Consider the following 22,538-nt stretch of genomic DNA (forward strand, 5'->3'; position numbering starts at 1 on the left):
TTGTGCCTTATATACACTTATTATTATTATTATTATTATTATTATTATTATTATTATTATTATTATTATTATTATTATTCTTATTATTATTATTATTATTATTATTATTATTATTATTATTATTATTATTATTATTATTATTATTATTATTATTATTATTGGCTTTTTCCAGCAGCAGCAGTACCGGGAAAAGCCATTGTTTTTGTTCCGATTTTTTTTCGCTTTTTACTTGCTATCTTTTTGCAGTTTTTATTCTGGCCGTCACTTTGGTCACTTCCCATGCTTGGAATTTTTCCGTGCTTTGCCGAAGCATATATATAGGATGTGCCTCCTAATATTTAGTGTCAATCTATGGTGGGTGTGCGTGTGAGGACCATTTGAAGTGATTTAAGGTCAAACAGTCTACACCGGATATTTCAAAAATCGGTCTTGATCTGAATGAAACTTTCGGGAAAGTTTAATCAAGTTACATACAAGGAAGACATTTTAGGTGTTAGTGACGATCCCGTGAAGGGTGTAAATTTTAGGGTCTTTTCAATTTAAGGGCGAAGATCTGTTTTGAAAGGTGGAGGGGAAGGACATTCTGTGAGTCGACACCCACCTCAGACTCAACATGATTGGAGCTGAGGTGTGAAAATGTGAGGAAATATTAGATGGCCAGAAACGACACTTTTTGTAAAATTCATTATCATCACATCACCAAATGAAGCGCAAAAAAAATTCTCATGGTCTCTTATCAGGGATTTTCGGCAACCATAGAGACTCTTACAAATGTGTGTGATATACCATAGAAAACAAAGCTTAAAAACATTGTCTTTGAGTACGTACTTGACATACTTAGAAACCGTGACTTCACAACCACCTCAGTCCCACCATGGTTGGGGCTGAGGTGAGAAAATTTGAAGAAATAGTACCTCTGGATGGCCAACAAATTTCTCATGGCAGTGTACTTTTATCAGGGATCTACTTAAGATTCAGGCCAACTTGGCCTAGCTATAATTTACTAAGCTTTACTTACTATATGTTTTTGTTTTTATTTTGGGGCAGCAGAGAAGGCTTCATATCCATCAGGTTACCATTTTTTCATAATTTTGGTGTGTTATTGATTTTTCATCTGTTTTCAGGGCAGATGAATTTGTCCTGTCTCTCTTTATGGTTGCTCTTCCAACTCTCTTTCCATCAGTATTTTGGATTCTCTTATATGAAGAAACTAACTCTCACACTTTTTTTTTTTTTTTTTTTTTTTTTTTTTCGTGCTACTGGTATTTTATTTATGTTGCCTGATATTTTCGTCTTGCATCTGTCTCGATCTTATTTTATTATTATTGCACATTTGTTGAAAGTGTGACACACTACAATATTATGCGCTATACAAATAACCATCAGAGGATTTGTAAACTAAATTGTTTTTGTTTTGTTGAACATATTAAATTGATATGAATTTGTTATGTATTTCGAGAATTTATATTGTTGAAATAAAAAAAAAAAACGAAATGTGTAAACATTCTTCAAGAGGTCTAACAAGAAATCATATATCCACTGATCTTCTTTCATATAAACAGTTATTTATTCAAAATTCTATCAAATTCTCTAACTTACAACTTGATCAAACACTACCGTAATACTTCATTTACACATGGTTCCTAAAAAACATAGCAGTAGAAATAATAATAATAGTGATCATAACAATTATTCATTACAATAAGTATTATTATCAATAATAATGTAAAATTAATAATAGAAATACTGGTCATGATAATAAAACAAGGGGAAATGCCTATGGTGCTTAACAACTTAAGAGCTAGTAGCATGAGGTAAACTTATATTCAACTGTACAAAATATAATACAAGAAAAAGATACAGACAACAGGAGAAACCAAAACATGATTATGACTCAACCCTTGATGGTGCTTCTGGTATTCAAAACACAAATAAAAATAATTATGGTCAATAAAAAAATTGTCAATACCATCTAGAAATAACATCAGCATTATTGTGGAAAACATTTCATGAAATCTCATTTGCATAATTATCGTAAATTTAATCATAACATACAAACATATCAGGAAATGGAAACTATGGGTTGATGATAACAATAATTATTACCATTGTTACTTGACCTTGTGTTTTAAAGTTATTGACTGGGAAAACCGTAAAATGTTAGTTCAAATGGACACCATACACACCTATGAATGCTAAAATTTTCAGCAGAAATTTCTAAGAAAATAAACATTCAGATTTTAAGAAGTTGAGCATTATTAGTTTGCCATTCTGTAAACATTAGGCTGGGAGCAGTATTAGAGTTTAAGCTCAGTGACAAAAAAGAATTAATTTGAAAAAGAGTGACAGCGATATTTGTGCCCCTATCAACTTAGATGACAGAAACCCACAAAAAAGTCATTTGAAAAAAATGGAGCAATATTTTGGCAAGATTCCCTATGGCAAATCATTACATAACTTTAAAATAAAATCCACTTTAAACTGAATGGTGGGCCATTATTGATATTTAAATTTTACAAAATTTGGTCATTTTTGAACTTTTGGTCTGTTTTATTGTTTATAGGAACAAAGGGAACAACAATGTTGGAAACTAAATTTTGTTTTAAACAAAACCTAAAATTAATAATAATCAGCATTTAACATACTTGGATTTATATTACTTGGGAATAAAATTGTAATCTTTGTCCCCAAAAGTGTTCACATCCTTCCCCGAAAAATCATTTCGCTGTAATCTATCATGTTTTTGTAAACATCTTTTCCCCCTTAAACAACCTGTGCATGTTTAAACGATTTTACCGTTAATTTCAAAAGTTCTTTCTTACCAGTTTGCAGCGCTTAAACATCTTATTCAAAAAATAACCTATATAAAGAAAAAAATAAATTAAAAAAAACTTGTAGGATACATGCTGGAGGATAGTCATCAATGTAATGTGGAAATGTACAGATATATTTACAGTTAGCTATTTACATGCTATTAAGCAACTTTTTCAAAATATAATGATCATATGATCCTCTGGCTTCACAGCCCATGTATGAATACAAAACTATTTTTGTCTGTCAAGAAAAATAACTTTTTACTGTTCCTCAATTTTAACAAATTTTAAATAGAGGCACACCCATTAATTTGAAAAATGGGATTTTGTTTTAGAAAAGGACAGTAACAAATTGGGGATAAGTGCCCTTGTTTAACCCACCCAGAATTTTGATCTATCACTGACAGTTCCAAAGATAAATGCCATTTGAATCAATTATTCAGAAAGTTTCATTGAAATTTTTTTTCCAAAATTGGAAATTTTGACTCAAACTGGGGGAACCTGCCCTGTTCATGTCTCCCCTTTCTTGATCTATCAGTAACAGAGAAAATAACATTTTAGTAAATTATTCATATTATCTAATTAAAAGTAATAAATCATTGATATAATCATTATACTTTTTTAGAAGCTTTTCATTGTCTTTTGTAGTATATGTCAAAGTTGGTTTATACAGTATATATTAAAGATTTTTTATTCATAACAAACATAAGATTACTACATATACAAAACAACAACTTGACAAACTAATTTTAAAATATGCCAAACCCCTAAATTGGCAGTAATACTGACAAAGAAATTTTGATATTGTGACACACAAAAAACAGTGCCATCATGCATGTGCTTTATGGAGCGCAAACTCTTCCCTCGACTCCCCACCTTTGTGTAAATAAAAAAATATGCCATCATATACTTTCACAAAATCAAGATTTAACTCTGTATATCAATGAAAAATCATCAAACCTCAGATACAAACGCTGACTGAAATCAGTTCTATTTTTTTTTTTTTTTGTATTTTAAAACAAATGATGATCGAGTGAAATACATTTATCCTGCTAATATAAAAATCATTTTGAAGTAATAAATTCTGTTTGTATAAAAATTCAAAAACCTCAAATTATCCAATTTAATAACATATGATTCAACGGTGTCTTAATAAAAACAAAATGTATTTATTGCATACTAGTAAACCTCTTTAGGGGTGTTCAAGTGATTATGATAATTCATCTTCCTTGCAAAAAACTTAAAGAGGGCATTATCTGTACTGGATTTAACTCGGGTAAACTTAAAATACAAAGAGTATTCCATTGCATATTAACACATCATAGTTTGAAAATTTGATTGGGATGTTATAGACAGAGCACAATCTGTATGTTAAATGTTTAAAAGAGTTCACTAAATTCAATTTGTGAATGTGATATTCCCTTGAATTAAATATAGATTAAAGCTTTTACTAATAAAATAATAAAAATAAAAACTTTAGAACACATGCAGCAAAATATCACAATTTTCAAAAATAAGTTAAACAAATAATAAATATGTATAACAAAATAATAAATAATATTTGTATCATCATTTTAAAAGAATCCTTAGATAAAATTAAATGACTGTTTTTGTTTATCAAACAATGAGCTGTAGTCAAGAGATATGTTTAACTTTCGAAATTCATTGATTAGTATCCTATTCTGTGACAATAATCATTATCAACCGTTATGAACATCTTAAAAATTGTTTTGATTAATTAATTGGGTAAAATTAGTATCAAGGGATCCTACAGGATTTGGAATGGTCACTTGATTCACAAAATGTTTCAGGAATGTTTATGAAGATGATATTTCCATCCACACAATAGAGGGCGGTATGATAACTAGGTAGCTACAATCGGTCTCGTACACATGGTAAACCTTTTGTTATTAGTTTTAATTTTAAGGATTTAAGCACATTTAAAAATGTTTAAAACTCTGTCTACACTTACTATCAGATTTTATGTGACAAATAAATGTGATATGCCCATACTTGGATGTAATATGATATCATCATGCCCATATATGGGTAAATCACACAAATTTCTCTCATAAAATTTGTTAGTGTGGAGAGATCTTTAGGCCTTGGGACATTCAATTCGTCCCACTCGTCAGCAGCTGTGATATCCAAAATTGAGTATTAAAGCCAAAGTCAATTATGCAAACATTGTGAATCATCCCCCATTATTGCTATAAAAAAAGTTTTTATCTGGTTCACATAATTCATAAAAACTTTAAATTTATCAACTTTACTGATTATTGCAATTTTATGTATTACTTTCCTAACTACTAAAGTTGCTACTGTGAGCATGATTCATACCACAGCCCTACCTGCAATGACAGTTTCAATAAAAATCATATTTCCGATAATTTACGAAATCTTTTAACATCTGCAGTTAGTCTGGAATTCCAAGTAAACGTTTAGTAAAGTGGGTTTGTCTGTAGACTGTCACCTAAATTATGTTACAGGAAATGTCTTTATGAACAGAAAATTTAAATGATAAATTAACTACAAATAATCTAATACAAATGAATACAGATATATTTTTAATACTATGCACACATAAGGTCTACTTAGAGAATGACACATGTTAACAAAAGTTACTGGCAGTGAAACATGTGAAAAAAAACCCCCATTACATTAGTGAATCCATGCTCTTCATTATCACCCAGAACAGCATGCCCTAAAAACCAGCAACAAAAATGTTCCAACATATGTATAATCCTTCATCAAAAATATATTTGTACTATCTATCATTATAACCCTATCTATTGATCAATCTGATTCACTCACAGTACATAATTATATATCACATACATAGATCCTATGCATTTAAAAAAAAAAAAAGGGAAAAAAAAGGGAATAATTTGAGTATTTTTACAATTGAATTATGTCAGTTTTGTTAATATTTGACAATAGAAACAGGTTCATTCTAAGCCTTTACAATAGATCTAGGCCTATGCTAGTAGAGACATGCTAGTGCAGGCCTAAACTAAAAGGCTAGCATAGTGACATCTGTGCGTGTGGTATATAAACCAAATATTGACTGCTTTTCAACAAATATTGACTCCAACACAAGGCAGAGTTCAGTCATGAAATCACCTTCGGTCTATAGTTTGAATCATACCCTTTAGCAGGCAATATTTTATATATCACTTGTAACCAACAGTCAGAAATATTGGTCAGTTATTTCAAGATCGTCAGTATCCATGTAGTGTGAATATATATTGTACAAATACAAAAAATGACTTTGATTGTATTTGTAATTTAGAGCGAGACTGCTGTGGTTTTTCTCACCATATTTGCCAAACCTTTATATGCATGCAAATGTTTTTCGGGAAACTGGTGAAAACCACTAGGACTCACGTAGTGCTATCCGGTGCACAAGTTGAAACGTTTTTAAGAATGTTTTGAATTCCATTACGGGGCGGCTTGGGACCTGGTTCAGGAGTGTATGTGAAGGTTAGGCCAGTTGGGTAGATGATTCCATCTGTTCTGACGAGCGACACCGGTACCTGAGTTGGTTGACGAACCCACCGCCACCCGCCACGAAATGCAGAGATATCTGGCACAACACATAGCATATACTCAGTCGACCTATATGTAGTTAAAGTTTGGAAGATAAAAAAGATAAAAAATATTTTATTAAAATATCAAACAATGATACTGCATTTAACAGCTTAATTGATTTTCTCAAATGCTTGTGACAGTACAGGTTTTTGTAGGAGCACCCCGCTCAGAAATTTTTGCCAAACATCATTATCAACACACATAAATTTTTTGCCTGTAAATAAGAACAAAGCGTTCCTATTGGACGATTGTTTGCTATGAATAAAAACAAAATCGTTATTACATACCTGAACATTGTTTCTGCTTCGACATCCCCAAACCATACTTTCAGGCTAGGATTAAAATTCTCTCCAATAAGCTCTAGCATGGCAACATCCCCACCACCATTTAACTGCAGCTCTGTGACGAATGGTACAGGACTAACGGATGCTTTAACAGGTCCCATTCCCTCAAAGAAGCTATACTCTGCCTTATCTGTGCTGATGATCGTCCATGACGCTCCATCGTTGATCATCTCTCGACTTGTATCTCGTGAGCAAGGCGTGGCCTAAAAAATAGATATTCAGTAATTAATAAATTAATAGTAATGGAGAGCAATTAATAATTGTGTGATCACAAAAGTAATCAGCAGAACTATTTGGCTAAACAAGTTTTTCATTCTCCTCTGAAGACTTTAAATTTTCTTTGACAAGGAACTATTAAATGCCCATATATAGTTATTGAAGTGCCTATATATGGGCATGATGTGATGTCATATGACCATATTTTTTCCAAAAAAAAAATGATAAGACTGGACAGGGCTTAAAAAATATATATTTTGCTAAACAATGTATTAAAAATTATCTTTTTTAGTTTAATTTTAGGTTTGATGCAAGATACAAGACAACTTTATTGTTGTAATGCATAACAAGATACATACAAAATTTGGTTGCAGTTGCTAATAAACAAACTTATACAGGAATGGAATGATAATCTGTTTAAATATGAGTCAACCAATTAATATAACTGCAAGGTATAAGACAGCCCCTTTTTAATGTAATAAACAACACCAAACCTGGAATTGAATGATCCGTTCTTGGGACAAACAGAGGTACATCCTCTCGGTATCCTTCATATAGAAAGCACACTTATGGAGTTGCGACACGGGGTCATCAGCATCTAAAACAGCCATCTGTTTCTCAACCTTACGGATAATCTGCAAATTATGAACAAACATCAAATGAAATAAAATAAAGGAACATCATGATGAAAATTTTGGTTGGTTTTTACATAATGGTGTCTGTGTTCATTAGTTGATTTGATCATGATCATTGGTATCATGACGGTAAATTTGTGGTACAAATGTGGTAGCTGAATGATACCAAGATGGTTACCAATTAAGGAAACATATGGTAGCTCATTGGTATCACGATAGTAGATGTGTGGTACAAATACGGTAGCTGATTGATACCAAGATTGTTACCAATTAGGAAACATATAGTAGCTCATTGGTATCATGATGGTAGATGTGTGGTACAAATATGGCAGCTGATTGATACCAAGATTGTTATCATTTAGGAAACATAATTTTGGCTGATAAAATGCCAGAAACCAGCATAAGAATGTTGTGAATACTTACCAGTCTTGGTAGTGCCATACCAGTGATGGTATCAACAAGCTTGATAGTGGACCCATAGTGAATGTACCCATCACGCACTGTAAACTCCTCACTTTCAGATTCATCATCATCCACTGAAACAAAACATAACAAGATTAATACAGGTTGGCACAGGAGAGCTAAAAATGTGTTTATTCAATGTATATTAGTTCAAACTTGAGATTTTTGATTTGTCAAATTCTTTATAAGAATTTGAAGTGAATTTGAGACAAAATCACACAGGCTTCTCAAAATCTGGCTGATTTGGGGTGGAATTACCTAACAGCTTTTACTGGTATGCCATGTGCCTCCACATAGTAAACTCTTAGTAACACCACATAGTTTATTTATTTTATTTTATTTGCTCAATATTCTACAGCAGCAAAAGTTGCCAATTACATAATTGAATTGAAACAATAAACAATATTAATATATTGTAGAACTGTTTAATCAATAATAAATCGAGCACAATTTGATGTAAACTTACTGCGAGCTTTTGTCTATGTTATAAACATGACTTCGTATAAATATATATAAAAAAACGTAGTTATAAAATAAGAGTTAAAAAATTGTTAAAATCCACCAGGTTAAAAAAAAAAGTAAAAATCTATGATGGACAATTATTTTTTAAAACATTTATACAATAAATCTTAAAGCTGAAAAACTGTAGAAAAAAATATCAGTGTTCACATCAGACTGAATTAATGAATTATAAAGATTAGGTAGTTGAGTTTAAAGCCTCTTTTGGAAATATTAACCCTATTGAAAGGAACAAGAAATGTTGACTTCTAACAGAACGAAAACATTTATTTAGTCAAAGATGAACATATTTTTCTAAAACTTCATTGCATTCTCATCAAATTGTACATATACAGTATCGGGGAGGATCCACTTGGGGGTGGGGGAGCACATTCCCCTCACCCCATTTTGCCACAAAATGTTTAAAATTGCAAAGCATATCAATGTTACGTGCTATCACTTTTCTATTCTGAAACTGTTGTTCCCCCTGTTTGAAAAATTGTTGATCCGCCCATCACTATTACTACAGTATATGTATTAACTAATGATGACTGTTAATATTATACTTACACAAGTGTATTGTAAAGGCACCCCACTGCTGTGAGCTTGCATGGAAGTTATTGTTCTCTACATGGAGATACCTAGTACTGACTGTCTGTGACCTCAACCTATTGAACAGCGCCACCGTTGAGCCTGACTGGATGCACACTAAAATAATAAACAAATAGATCTTAGTACAGTGTTCAGGTGTTGACTTTTATATTAATTAATCTAAATACTTTAATCTCTTTGGAATTAACTAAACATACTTTTTAAATTAGTAGCTTTAATATAATAAATATTTTTTACTGTTTTCATATATACTGAGCCCTAACTGAGAATGACGCTATATCTAAAGATATAGATCTAAATATGTAGTAATAATTTGTAAAGTGCTTTCACCAATTCATTTTAAAGTGGTGTTATAAAAAAGAAATAAAATTATCATTATCAATTTTATTACTTACGTTCAGAATTTTTCAGTGACTGTTTTTTCTTTGATGGTTTTGATATGACTTTAATTCTTTTACTGTTGAATATACCAAGGTCGTCGCCATTACCGTAAAACATCTTTACTGACAATAAAAAGTGTTTCCTTTTGTCGGAATCTGAGATGTACAGTGTTTTTGCGGCACAATAGTCCTATTGTGAAAAAGAAAACCAGTAAGGTTAGTATTCATGTCAATCATCTTCATTGTTTATGTGAGATATATATTAACAAGATTGATATTGATTTTTTATGTAACAAATAACTGAGAAATGTGAACATTAATGCACATTTATTAGTATTTCATTCAAAATACCTGTACAATTTGAAATTTATACTTGTGAAAGCAATAAGGTGACATATTTGTATATACTGTATTGTTCAACTTACTTTGTACTTTATTTCTAATATATAAAATATTATATTGATGCTTAAATAGCGCATAATGCATAAAGCCGTATGTGTTTCATGTTTTAAAGAATATAAAGCCTGAAAGATAATGTATAAAAATAAAAAGTCAAGTTTAACAAATAAGAAATTATTGTAAATCAACAAGCACAATTATGGACTTTTTAGAAGGCTGCAAAAAAAAATTGTTCTAGGCGAAGAAAAATAATAAAAATAAAGTTATGGAAAAAAAAAAAAGTAGTACAGCAATGGTGCAATTAATCACTCGCTCCAGATCCTATCCCATGTTGAGATGAAAACAGTCATTGGATTAATTCATAATACATATTTGTGAGGAAAAAATAATGTTTTTTTTTCTTTTGTTGGAAGATTTCGGAGGCAGGAGTGATGAAATGATTTTTGGTTTGTTTTTTTTTTGCCTGAAATTCCCATTTTTAATGCAACGGTTGTATTATTAACAGGTTATCTCATTCCCACTTGAATTGGATAAAATCAAAAAATTTACCCATCATGGAACTCTAGTATGTAAGATTTAATGCTTGCGGTACACCACGTAATTAGTACTGAAAAGAACTGAGGTTTGCTAAGAATGTCTCGAAGTTTCAATTGAGTTGACTTAAATCGTCTTCAGGAGAATAATATCTGGTTATATTTCATACTATTCTCTGGAGGATGATTGAAGCAACTCAATCGAAATGTGGAGAATTTTCAACAGACAACAGTTCTTTCAAAACTATCCACGTGGAGTAACACAAGCATTAAATATATTATTAATTCGCCATGGAACCCTTTAAGCAACATTCGTTGCTTTCTATACGAAAGACTAAAATTAGTAACAGAGTCATATGGTAAAACCTAGAATTAATGAATTACATTTTAAAGCCCATCAAGGCCAAACATATTTTATTGGTTTGTTCTCACATAATTACAAATAATTTACATTAATATTCAATTGGTAAGTGTCAATATTGATCTTATTACTGTTTACCATTATTCACTATTATCGCATTACTTTTTATATTTGATTATTTTGCATCACACAAAACAACAGTACTGTATAAAAAGTAAACACATTTAGGACGAAATAATGTGCAAGCCAAGGTAGGCTTTTGTAGTACAAAAAAAATATCAAGTTGATGTACTTTTACTGGTTTTATTTCACTTTAGTTAGTTACAATGTTATATTATTTATATAAGGCATGTGAGATGTTACCTGATACAAAGTGAATATGTTCTTAATATCTAAACTATATAAACAAATAAACTTTAGAATAAAAATATGTAAGCCTGTACACACCCCTGTACACGCCCCATGTACTACTACTAGGATGGTGAGTACTACTAATAAACAGGATATAACAGAACTACCAGTGAAAAGAAACAGTAGAACAAAGGATATTTGGTGGGATAAAGCCAAGAAAAACACTAATAATACACAAACACATCCTGAATGCGCTTATCTAAAAAAAAGCAAGTGGAGGCAGCCCTACGCAGCTGCAAACTACTCAATCAGATAAAACAGAAGCATCAACTTTATTTTGATAGTACTATCAATGCCCATGATGTTCTTGAGAGATTAGCGTATTTGCATTACTTATATCGTGTGTGTGTATAACAGGGGCTGTCCGTCAAAAATATTCATCTTGACTCTTGCCATTGAAGACTCCTGAGGACTGATTCATTTCAAGTGCTTTAATTATGCAGCCTGAATATACTTATTCACACAACACATTATTAGGCCATTTTGTTATCTTTGTGTAATTTATCTTAATATTCCATTCACCTTATCTTTCTACTTGTTTGCCGTCAACTTTTGAGTTATTAATATCCCTGCTAGGCAAAATATAGTACAGTATAAGTTTATCAAATAAACTACTATAAATTATGTTGTGATATGGTTAATGGTTTTGTAGAATAACCAACTGGTAACCAATAAGAGAAGGAAGCGGTAATAATGATTAAGGTCCTACACATAATATATTATTTTTTATTAGCTATTCACACTATATAATTGTAGTGTATGTATTATTAGCTAATAAAATGGATCAAACCTTAATTTTAGCATTTCAAAATATAGTAATACTAAATAGTGGAAGCACAATACATAAGGTATGGTATAATTTTAATGTACTGTATTATATTTTAAAATTAAAATTTCTTTCACATCAAAAACAAAAATCTCCAAATTATATGTTATATTCTATTTAAACCTATATCTCAACGTAAAATTTATTAGTGAGAGTGGAATTGTTCGTCATGAAGAAAAATCCTGGTAACTTTAGAGGATTTGAACACAAAGATCTGAGATTGGAAGGAGGGTGTCTTAACCACAATTCTATTACTCCACCACAGATTTGTTATACATGCTATGGATTGAAATGTACATTTATAAATAATTATGAATAATAACCATTTCTTTCTGTCATTATTGTTGTTAATGAGAGACAGTGGATTAACAGCATAAGTCATCTACCTTGCAGTAATCTATGTTACTGAGTGAAAAGCAAAATTGAAGAAAATAGTACTTTGACCAAGCAATTAAGCAATCACAGTAAACATATTAAGTAGCCAGCTCAGAAAGCATCATTTCATTTTAATACTTATTGGTTTTTAATTAAACATTCGATTTTTTTTTACACATGCTCACCATTCTGTGACTGGCTTTTGATATAGTGAAAAATCACCATATTCTGCATTTTTATGTGTTTCTGTGGATTTCTAGAATGCTGTGTCATTGCCATGGAAACAGGTCACTGCAGATAATAGTTTTAAGTGGTTCCAAAGGTAAAGTGGATATTCCAAGCAATAATGTGTAGCTCATCCAAATAAGATTGTTGTACCTCCTAAGTATGCTGTGATATTCTTATGTCTATTTAAAAAAAAAAAATAGCACAATGGGCCTGCAGTATGGGGTTCGGCTTAAGAGTGCATATTTTCTGGCTCAAGCCAGTTATTGCCGATTTTTGTGTATGTTCTTGGGCAAGACCTTTCATTTAAGCGCCACCACATATATTGTTGCTAAGATCCCACAAAATTACAGTGTAAAAACATACACAAACATGTGTGTTTGTAGGACAATACAAGTGTATATGAGACATGCATATCCCTGGGATCTGTTCTGATTGGTTAGCTGTTTTAAACTTGATTGACACTTCGAAAAAAGGACCATCTAAATAATGGATTTGCCCACAGAGTACTATTCAAATCACTTCATGCCTACAGTATGTTTGTGAACATGTTTCTTAGGTGTTTAATATTATGTTTAATGAAGTAATTTCCATTTTTGTATTAATAGAGAGTACAGTAATATTTGGTATTGATAATCCTAAATTTGGAAATCAATCATTATAAATGCAAATACGGTACACAGAAAAGATAAATTATTTAATGCTGAGCCAGCATAAAAATATAATGGTAGACCTTCAAACAGCTGTAGTAAGATTTTTATGGAAAACAATAAAAGTATTTTTTTATCAAGTGTTTTAAATACTACTAATAACAGTAAAATTTCATCAGAGTTATTAAACAAGTTTGGTGTAGTGAGTGAACAATAAAATATTGCTGGAATACCAACCACACTGAAATGTAGATTAAGCAGGAAGCCTAAATTTGCATATATAATTTCAGTTTTGGTTTTCATAATACTATAGTGTCAATTAACTGGAAAATTTTCCACCAGTAATAAAGTGTTTAATGGTACTGTAATTTCATGAAAACTATGGGTTGCTATAGTGTGGTTTAATTTAGAAAAATTACTATGGATTACTGTACATTCTTATTGATATTCTAAACATTGATTGTCAGAAGAGAAAAGACCACATGTTAGCTACTTAGTAGAAGAATAGAAGGCTTTTTATAAATATAATTTTCTTCTACATTGTCAATATTATAAGCAACAGAAGTGGTCTACAAAAATTAATAGATAACTTTGAAATTCACACACTTTTTCCTCTAAAAATATTTTCAGAGGCTTTCTATTTTTCAGGTTTTATTTTTTAAAAGCAAGGCTTGTGTATGCTATTTATACTTTCTCCTTTGCATAGTTGTTTTGGTAAACAAATTTTTGTAAGAGAAAATTTCAAATTCAAAGCCAGGTTCCCGAGGAAAAAACATTTTTTGATATGTTGTACAACTGATTTTTCTAAGAAACAACACCATATTTGACGACAAACTCAGGAGCGGTTTAATGAGATACAGATTTTTGAATATTAAAAACTGGGGGAAAAAGGTGGAAAACAGGTTGGTTATGTCCCTTTTCATCAAATATGGTTGTGTTTCTTAGAAAAATTAGTTGTACATCATATCTACATTGTTTTTTCTCCTCCAAAGTCTAGCTTAAAAAAAAAAAAAAAAAAAAAAACATTTGCTGCAATATATATAAAGGCTTGCATCATATTATGTTTTTAGCATTTCAATTTTTTTGTGATCCACCATTGATGGTTATGTAAAGAACCATCTGTTATAAAAATCATGTATGTTTAAAAAAAAAATTGCTATATTTAATTTTTAACTTTTGTAAAATTCACTGTAATTTAGTCTTTTTATTTGTTTGTTGCTTATCTATTTTTATGTATTTTCTTGTTATGCATTTTAGGGTGAAACATTGACCTGCATTTCAAAAACTAGCTGAATAGCATCAGTGTTTTTTTTTTAATTTTTTTTTTTAAAGATGATATTATTATTATAACTATCATTATCACTTTATTTTGGTTTCTTTTATGTGAAAAAACAAAGAGCACAATCTTTTTTATTCATTATTTGGCAAAAATGCTTAAGCACATTTTACAATCTTACCTTCCCTTCCAAATTTAACTGTTGCATATCTTGATCACTATTGCCAATTCCTATGAAAGCACACACCTGCGCCCCTGCTTCTGTCTCACCGTCTGACAACATTTGTTCCCTTTTCTTTTTCCAGCCAGGACCAAGGAGGTATATTGATGGAGGAGGACAGAAAAACCTTTAATGAAATAAGCAAAAATTATTTGTACAAATGTGGTATTATTTTATTTTATTGCAGAGCAGATAATCAACATTATAGAATTTGTATATCTAATAAAGCATCTATATGTATTAGTATTTAAAGAACATTATGTATTCAGTAAATTATTTTCAAAGAATATTTATTGTGTAATGTCTCTTGTATATATTATTCTAAAATTATAAATACATAAAAATTGATTAAAATATTATTTTTACTTGTTTATTTACTTATATTTAATTCAATTTACAGGTAACAACACAGCAAAAATGTTACAATGAGAATACAATTACCCTTAGGTTTACCATGAGGGCAAGCACTATCAGAGCAGCTCTCAATATTACGTCTTTATACACTAAACAATAAAGCTATCCCAAGGTTTAATACAAAAAAGAAATGCCAAAACTTTACCATAAAATACAGTTTATAACAAATACAATAAAATATTTTAAAATCTTCAACAATATAACATACATTATTTAATTACTCATGTATCAACCAAGTACAGTAATAACTAAAAATGAAAAGATTACCAAAATAATCTGTCTGCTGAAATTGTAACAAAATTATTTCAAATTAACATATTTGCCTGTGTTTTATTTTAATTACTAATTATTATTTGCTATTATAGTTTCATTTATTACGTACTTATTTATTATTAAAAAAATTTTTTTTTTTTTTGTAATTTTATATATAATATTTTAAAATGTGTTATAGGCAGTCTAAGAAAAGTTGTGCTATATTTTTGGTGCCGTTTTCATTATTGATTATGATTTCAGTTTTTTGAGAATAAGGAATACATTTTTATTCTGATTGCCTGATTGGTTGAATATTCCTAAACTTTTTCCTGTTTGATAATTTACATTTTCATTTTTGGTGTAAACACCAAGGATAACACTCTTCTGGTGGTTATAAAAATTGAAGAATCACATAAACAATTATTAAAAAATTATTTAGCTCTTTTCACAAGTGTTTATACACACCGTCTAAATGGTAGTAATCCATCGTCGGGCCTGGTAGGGCTACTGCCTAATGCTGTAGGTGATGGACTGGGGGCAGGACTTGGAAGCGTAGGCACTGAAGTGGCAGTCATAGATGTAATAGTGATGGGGCTGGCTGTGGCCTGTGATATCATATCCGTACTAAACAGCTTATCAGCAGCTGAGCTGTGTGTATTGTGCAGGACATGTGATGCATCTGTTTAAAAAAAAAAAATAAAAGGTAAAAAAGTTTGACATTAATAAAACTTTACGAGTCTCTTAATAAACATCTTCTAAGTGTTCTACCAGAGCTACGTAGATAACCAGAACCCTGCAGGCAATATGAGGTTGGGTGGATTTTGTGTTGTGGTGGTTAACCTTGAAAAGTTAATTCTTTGCATTTGAATATTGGGAAAATGAATACTATACTTACACATCAGGTATAGGCCTAAATAAATGCTTCGCTGAAAAAAATGCAATACTGTAGTTCAACACAACTGGAGATAAGAAACCAATATTTCTCCAGCTGGCATGTTGCTACTTAAATATAGAACACAAAATTTAAGCACTAGCACCACAGGGAAATTTGAAATACCAGCACTAGAATATATTCAAACATTCTTGTTTGTAATAATTGAAAGAACAAACAAATACCGTAATAAATAATGCAGTACTGGTGAAGCTAGAGTTTGAATATTATAATAGTATTTATTCAATCACATTGTCATAGTATAAATTTACTTTATTGGTAATTTTATACAGATGTTTTTCATTGCGACACAACGTTCATATATTGAATATTTTATATTATCTCATTGATTAAATTTCATTTATTCATTCTAATACATACAGTATATAGACACAGTAAGACATACTTGGCTGAAATTACCTATACTGTACAAAGTGTAAAAATTGAAACCTTTTACCAAATAAATATATTATTTTTCTCTATTAACAAAAGGAAAATTATCAAAATATAAAAATATTAACACTTAACTAAAACAAAATGAAATTAGTATTTAAGTTTCTTCTATTAAAAATATGCATATAGTATGAACTAACTTAACCTTACTTAAACAAATCCAACTCATTTAATTTCATAACAGTTCAATTTATAATTTATAAATTAATTTTATATGACAACCACCTAGATGTGTAAACCCCTTTCTGCGATGTTTATCCCCCTTAGATCTTAATTGTCTCAGGGTTACCTAGATTCTATAGCACTGAAAACTGTTAATATTTTGTTATACAGTAGTTATAATTATATTATTCTGCCAAAAAAGAAAAAAATGAAACAACAAAGGAACTAGAGTATCATTGAATGATATTAACATTGTAAATAGTAATACAGGTGCGGTTCTTGTTCAAATATATGCAGTGAGGTTGATAAAACATTTGGGAATCTATCACAGCACTTACTTACACTCGGGCTACTTAACTCCATAGTAACTGTTGAGGAACTGTTCCAACTCAACACAAACCCATGTAAAGAACAAATAATCGAGGGATTAGCGTTCCCACAGTCAGCAAGTCAAGTTCCGTCGCCATAGCAACTTTCAGCCTACACCGTCAAGTATCAATTGAATCACAGAACAAAAGGCTAAAGTTGGAAGTTCCCATGTGTCAATATCTCCGTTCCCAGACTTTTCCAATTCATTTTCTCAGCAACTTGTTACATTCATAACGATTCCTGATTAGTTTTTTTTTCCCGCAAATTTAGAGAACAAGATTAATATGTGTGAATTATTATGGTTCACAGTATTATGCTTTGTTATGCTGGGAAAAAAAATGAATCTGTGTTTCAAATTTATTTATTACAAAAATTGTCGGGACAGTTGGAAGGATATTTCTATTCAATAATCTAAAAAGAATAATAAGCCTACTGTACTATGGATGGCACTAGAGATCTCAGACACTGGATTAGCATATTGAAATGTATGCTATAGAGAAACAAAATTTAATGATCAATATACGCTACTAAATTTTATAACTCAGAATTCTAAGGGATCTTTAATTAAAAAACTCCTATACCTGTAGGCCTCTATAAATAATGTATGTTTAAATTGTAAGGTGACGGGGTAGTTCCGGTGGATGAAGTTGGCAGGGGTTCCAAGTTGGTAGAATCCACATCCGGGAGATCTGTTTAAAAGAGACATCTAATTATATGTTGCTCTGGATGGTGATACCCATTGGCACTGACTTCTAGGTGACAATTAATAATTACAAATTGGTAAAACTTACAAAAAGCTTTAGTGTAAAACATACTTATATTGTGAATTTGCAGGAGATGGCAATTCATGGAGGCCTCCCCGATTTCCCGAAGACTCCTACAACTTGCTGGGCCCTACTGTAGGTGGAGTGTTGGCAAGGGCACTAAGATGTTTAATTCAGGCCTACTACTGTACTATGTCTAAGACTACAGTGATGGAGGACAGCTAAAAAAAAAAAAAATTATAATTCTGGAACGCATATGCATACAGTTTGTTGGCCTATACTGTTTTCTCGCAAGGCATAGAGGCATGTTCAACATAATACATACCACAGTACATGTTGGTCAGATTAGATGAATGGCCTTAAGAATTACTTTTACCAGAGGTGAATTCAAAAATCTAATAATCAAAAGCCTACCAAAACCGAGGTCTACAGTCACAACAAGAATAAACAAAGAAATTTTGATATCTAATGATTTAAACAGTTATGATAATTTCACAGGGGTTTCAAATAGAAAAGACCACCTCGAGGAGATCTGGATAGATGAACTTTCTCAACACAACTAACTTTAATTTGCAGTGCATGATGATACCAATTATTACCAGTTGACAACTGAAAGGTAAGGCGAGACATTTTTAATACCTTGTTTCGTGCAACTTATTGTTTTAAAGATCGTCAGAGTAGGATGAAAAAAAAACAAAAAAAAAGTAATTTTTTTGTTCTTATTTAGCAAATAAAGTTTTTCCAAAAACTTCCAGACGGAGGAGAAAATAAAATGTAAAGTTTTACTGTTGAATGTAAACAGCATAGTAAAGGGATAGTTAAATGCCTTTAATTTACATAATTAGGAAGAAATATACATATCAAGATTTTAAGGCAGCAGCAAACGTAATAAACATTTTTTTTTAATTTTAATTTTTTTCTGAAATTTCAATTTTTTTTGTAGCGAGTACTCTGGCTAAAAATAAAATTTTATTGTTATTCGAAATCAGCATCATTGGCTGGCAGTTGGTTCACTAAACAAGGTATAAAAAAGTTCTGTCTAATTGATAATACAAATTAAAAAACATGCAAACATACAATGAACTTGAAGGAGATAGTTTTTTAAGACTTTTGCTTTCGTGTGGGAATGTGGGATGCTGTCTTGATTTCTGGTGCCAGATAAAAAACTTGTATAATGGTGGTGGTAATGGGTTTAAATTAAAAGTTTCAAACCGAGTTTACTCCCTGAAAATACATCTAAAATCTCAGAACCAGCTGCAGAATTGTAACTCAAATGAACATGAAAAAAAATTTATAATAAATGTTAATGAACCCTAAATTAAAGGCTATATATAAAAAAAAAAGACAAAAAAACTAATTACATATTGTTCAACTCAAGGAATGGTTTCATAAAATAATAATTTAGGAAATCAATTTTAATTTCATCAAGTACTTGTTTGTTATATTTTCAAATGTATGAATCATTGTAATGAAAGTTTCCACCTAAGAGACCATAAATGCGCCAGGGTCCCTTTGTTAGAGGACAGCAAAGGGGAAGGAGCATACGGAACTGTGGTTCCAATCCAAATATTATTATTAACCTATTAAACCCATCACAAAATTACGACAAGGCCCCTTAATTGCATAATTGAATCAAACATATTTTTGGCATTTAATCAAAATTTTTCAATATTTATCATCACTATAAAGGAAACTGCTGATATGCGTGAGAAAAGAGCCTTCAGCGGTGAAAGTGCTAAGTGTTGCATGAGAATTAATTATGCACTAATTCTGACATTTAAAAGATTGTACAATTGTTATTCATTTTCATTTTTTATTATATCATTGACTATTCTCTTCTACCATCATATAACATCATAACTGATATTCATTTTAAAATTTTGTTACGTGACTGGCATAGTTACTGTAATAATATCACTTATTTTAATACTAGCATGTGAAAAGAACATAACCATTTTTTTCTCAATAGAAATGCATATTTTGACTCATATCTCACAAACATAAATAAGTCAGTTATTCCTTTTGTCACAGTGGGGAGCAATATTAATAATTCAACACAAAACTTTTATTTTCATACAGTAAAAACTATAGAAATTCCAATCTATTCAATTAACAGCTAATGACTGAGCCTTATTTGCATACTTGTGTCTTACTTCCATTTACAATTTTTGTTTATTAGTACAATTTTGCCCTGGTTCAGTGTTTGTATTTTTTTTTGCCAATTTCAGGCTCAAAAATTAAATTTGGTTCCTATATTTACCAAACTTATTATCTACAGCAGCATATTACTGTACTCTATTGCAGAGGGTTTTACATAGTCGCACCTAATGCAAATAAGATATTGGTTGGTGTTTCTATTTAAAAAAAATAAAAACCTCATTTGACATTTTATCTCAGCCATAAATTGTTCTTATTTGCTCTTAATTTGTAAGCAATTTCAGCCTCTTTGTTCTTATAAAAAAAAATTGTAATAATTTTAATTGTACATGTTTTTCTTTTTAATCACAACTGATTTTCTTGTCCCATTGTATTAGAATAACTTACTGTATTTCTTAAGATTTACATCCTCCTGTTTTTAGGCATTGTACTCAAATTCACCTTTTTATACTAAATATTAGTTTCAATACCATCAGTTGTTTGGTTTCAATCTTAGGTCTATTCATCTTTTTATTCATTTAGTGAATGTTATACTTACTATACTATTTTTTTGTGTTCTACTAGTACAGTAATATTACTATCATTAAGCCACTCAGAATAAAGAAATTATTTATATAATAAGTAAAGTGAAAGGAAATAAGAGTAATATTTATTGAACAACAATTTATTTGGCAAATAAAGTAAAATAGGCCTTATCTGTATAGTAGCAAAATATTACTAACATAAATCATTTCATATAGTATACAAAAAGAGCTTTTTAAAAAACAAATGGAAATTTTACAATATATTTCGCGAATGTCAACAATAACAGCATTAATTGCTGGCCAAATATATTCATTGTACACCAATAAAATCTATCATCATTTATTATGTGAAACTAAATGGATATTTTGTTGGCATTATTTTGTGAATCAATAATCCTGGGAAATGTACAGCTTTTCACCATTGAATCCTACCATGCATACTAACTGTACACTCAGGGAAAAATCTACACAGCCAGTAGTGTCTCACTGTGTATTGTACATGTGTGAGAAATTTAACTGATGTGTCGAAAAACAAAATCAATGGGAATGTTTTAAGTACAGATCTATAAATGATGATCAGTTGGAAGCAGAGTGTGGTAGAATTAATCAAAGCAAACCAATGAATACGGTAGAAACAATTTTTCATTTCAACACAGATGTGGCTGGACAGACTGGAGCAACTAATAGGCATATGTTAGCAGAGAATTTCTCCGTCTCTAGCAGTTTCATCAGCGTTTATACTGCATTAAATTCGAAATAAAATAGCCTTAGAATTTAATTCAAGTGGTACTTACCGTCCCCAACAAATGGGAAGTTGAAGTCATCAAAAGAGAAGAAGGAGTTACATGTACCATAAGCCATTGTACTACTCATTGGCTGTCTGCCTCTAACCTGAGCCTAACTAACAGGAACATTAATAATATGCATAATATTGTAAACGCAAGGCTGACAAACAATATATAAAGAGAAGATAAGCGACTGCCTTGTACAAAGCAATCCAGCTGTTCTTACTTAGATATCTCCCACGGTCCATAGAAGGTCAGACATGTTTGGGGCCGCAGGGAAATTATGCTGACAAGGTATGCAAACACAGTGTGGCCCCTGCGCAAGCATAACCATCACGTCGCCAATTGATTTGCACACTTACATGAGTATTGATCTGTAGATGGTGTATTGTTCCCAAGATGGTTGCTAGGTCATGCGTGGAGGGGTTTTTTTAATTACATGTACAGTAACTACCACACAATGTAAAAGCCAGCTTCATATCAGGCCAGCAGTGTATTGTTCTGATATGTAATTCTCATGCAAATTAAATTGCCATTTAAAGTGATTCTTTAAACTTTTCCATGACAAAAAAAACATCAGACTGAAAGTGCCAGATTTGACAACAATTGCATCATAAATAATCAATTTGTATTTGATTGTTGAAAAGGGTAAAACAAATTTACGCACAATGCTTCATTTTGCAAAAACATACAACATAAATTTTAATACCAAATAAAATTTTGAAACAGGTTATTGTCAGAGTATTCAATAACTTGCCATTTCTTTTGTTATTGCTCAAATTTTGTCCAATCAAATAAACAAAGAAAAAAAAATAAATATGATTTTTAATCAATAATCTTGATATTTTTTCTTTTATTTCATTTTTTTATCAATTTCTTATGATTTTATAAGTAATGTTT

General features: G+C 30.7%; 2 protein-coding genes across 2 annotated transcripts in view; both read right to left on the bottom strand.

Annotated features, from left to right (window-relative positions):
• Positions 1-1,545: 1,545 nt before the first annotated feature.
• LOC117118134 (recombining binding protein suppressor of hairless-like) lies at positions 1,546-14,977 on the bottom strand. The gene is made up of 7 exons (XM_033262641.1): positions 14,789-14,977; positions 9,567-9,741; positions 9,130-9,267; positions 8,023-8,135; positions 7,459-7,599; positions 6,692-6,951; positions 1,546-6,431 (listed from the first exon to the last, which is right to left on the bottom strand). The coding sequence occupies exons 1-7, from the start codon at positions 14,888-14,890 to the stop codon at positions 6,197-6,199; spliced, it is 1,164 nt and encodes a 387-aa protein (XP_033118532.1). The 5' UTR covers positions 14,891-14,977; the 3' UTR covers positions 1,546-6,196.
• Positions 14,978-15,948: 971 nt separating this feature from the next.
• The window catches only part of LOC117118163, a 29,192-nt gene continuing 22,602 nt past the window's right edge, over positions 15,949-22,538 (bottom strand). Inside the window, exon 3 of the mRNA XM_033262678.1 lies at positions 15,949-16,172. Coding sequence (XP_033118569.1) covers positions 15,949-16,172 — 224 coding nt within the window. The remainder of the gene's footprint in view (positions 16,173-22,538) is intronic.

This window comes from Anneissia japonica, unplaced genomic scaffold (assembly GCF_011630105.1).
Source record: "Anneissia japonica isolate Jap-2015-1 unplaced genomic scaffold, ASM1163010v1 scaffold11779_len1430905_cov172, whole genome shotgun sequence".
Taxonomy (NCBI): domain Eukaryota; kingdom Metazoa; phylum Echinodermata; class Crinoidea; order Comatulida; family Comatulidae; genus Anneissia; species Anneissia japonica.

Bases quoted from the DNA above. Each gene is read 5' to 3' on its own strand.
- LOC117118134 (XM_033262641.1), bottom strand. From the start codon at position 14,890: ATGTTGTCAGACGGTGAGACAGAAGCAGGGGCGCAGGTGTGTGCTTTC. The intron at 8,136-9,129 runs GTAAGTATAATA...GTTTTGTTTCAG, and splicing joins TGCCTTTACAATACACTTGT to TGGATGATGATGAATCTGAA. The intron at 7,600-8,022 runs GTAAGTATTCAC...CATAATTTGCAG, and splicing joins GTATGGCACTACCAAGACTG to ATTATCCGTAAGGTTGAGAA.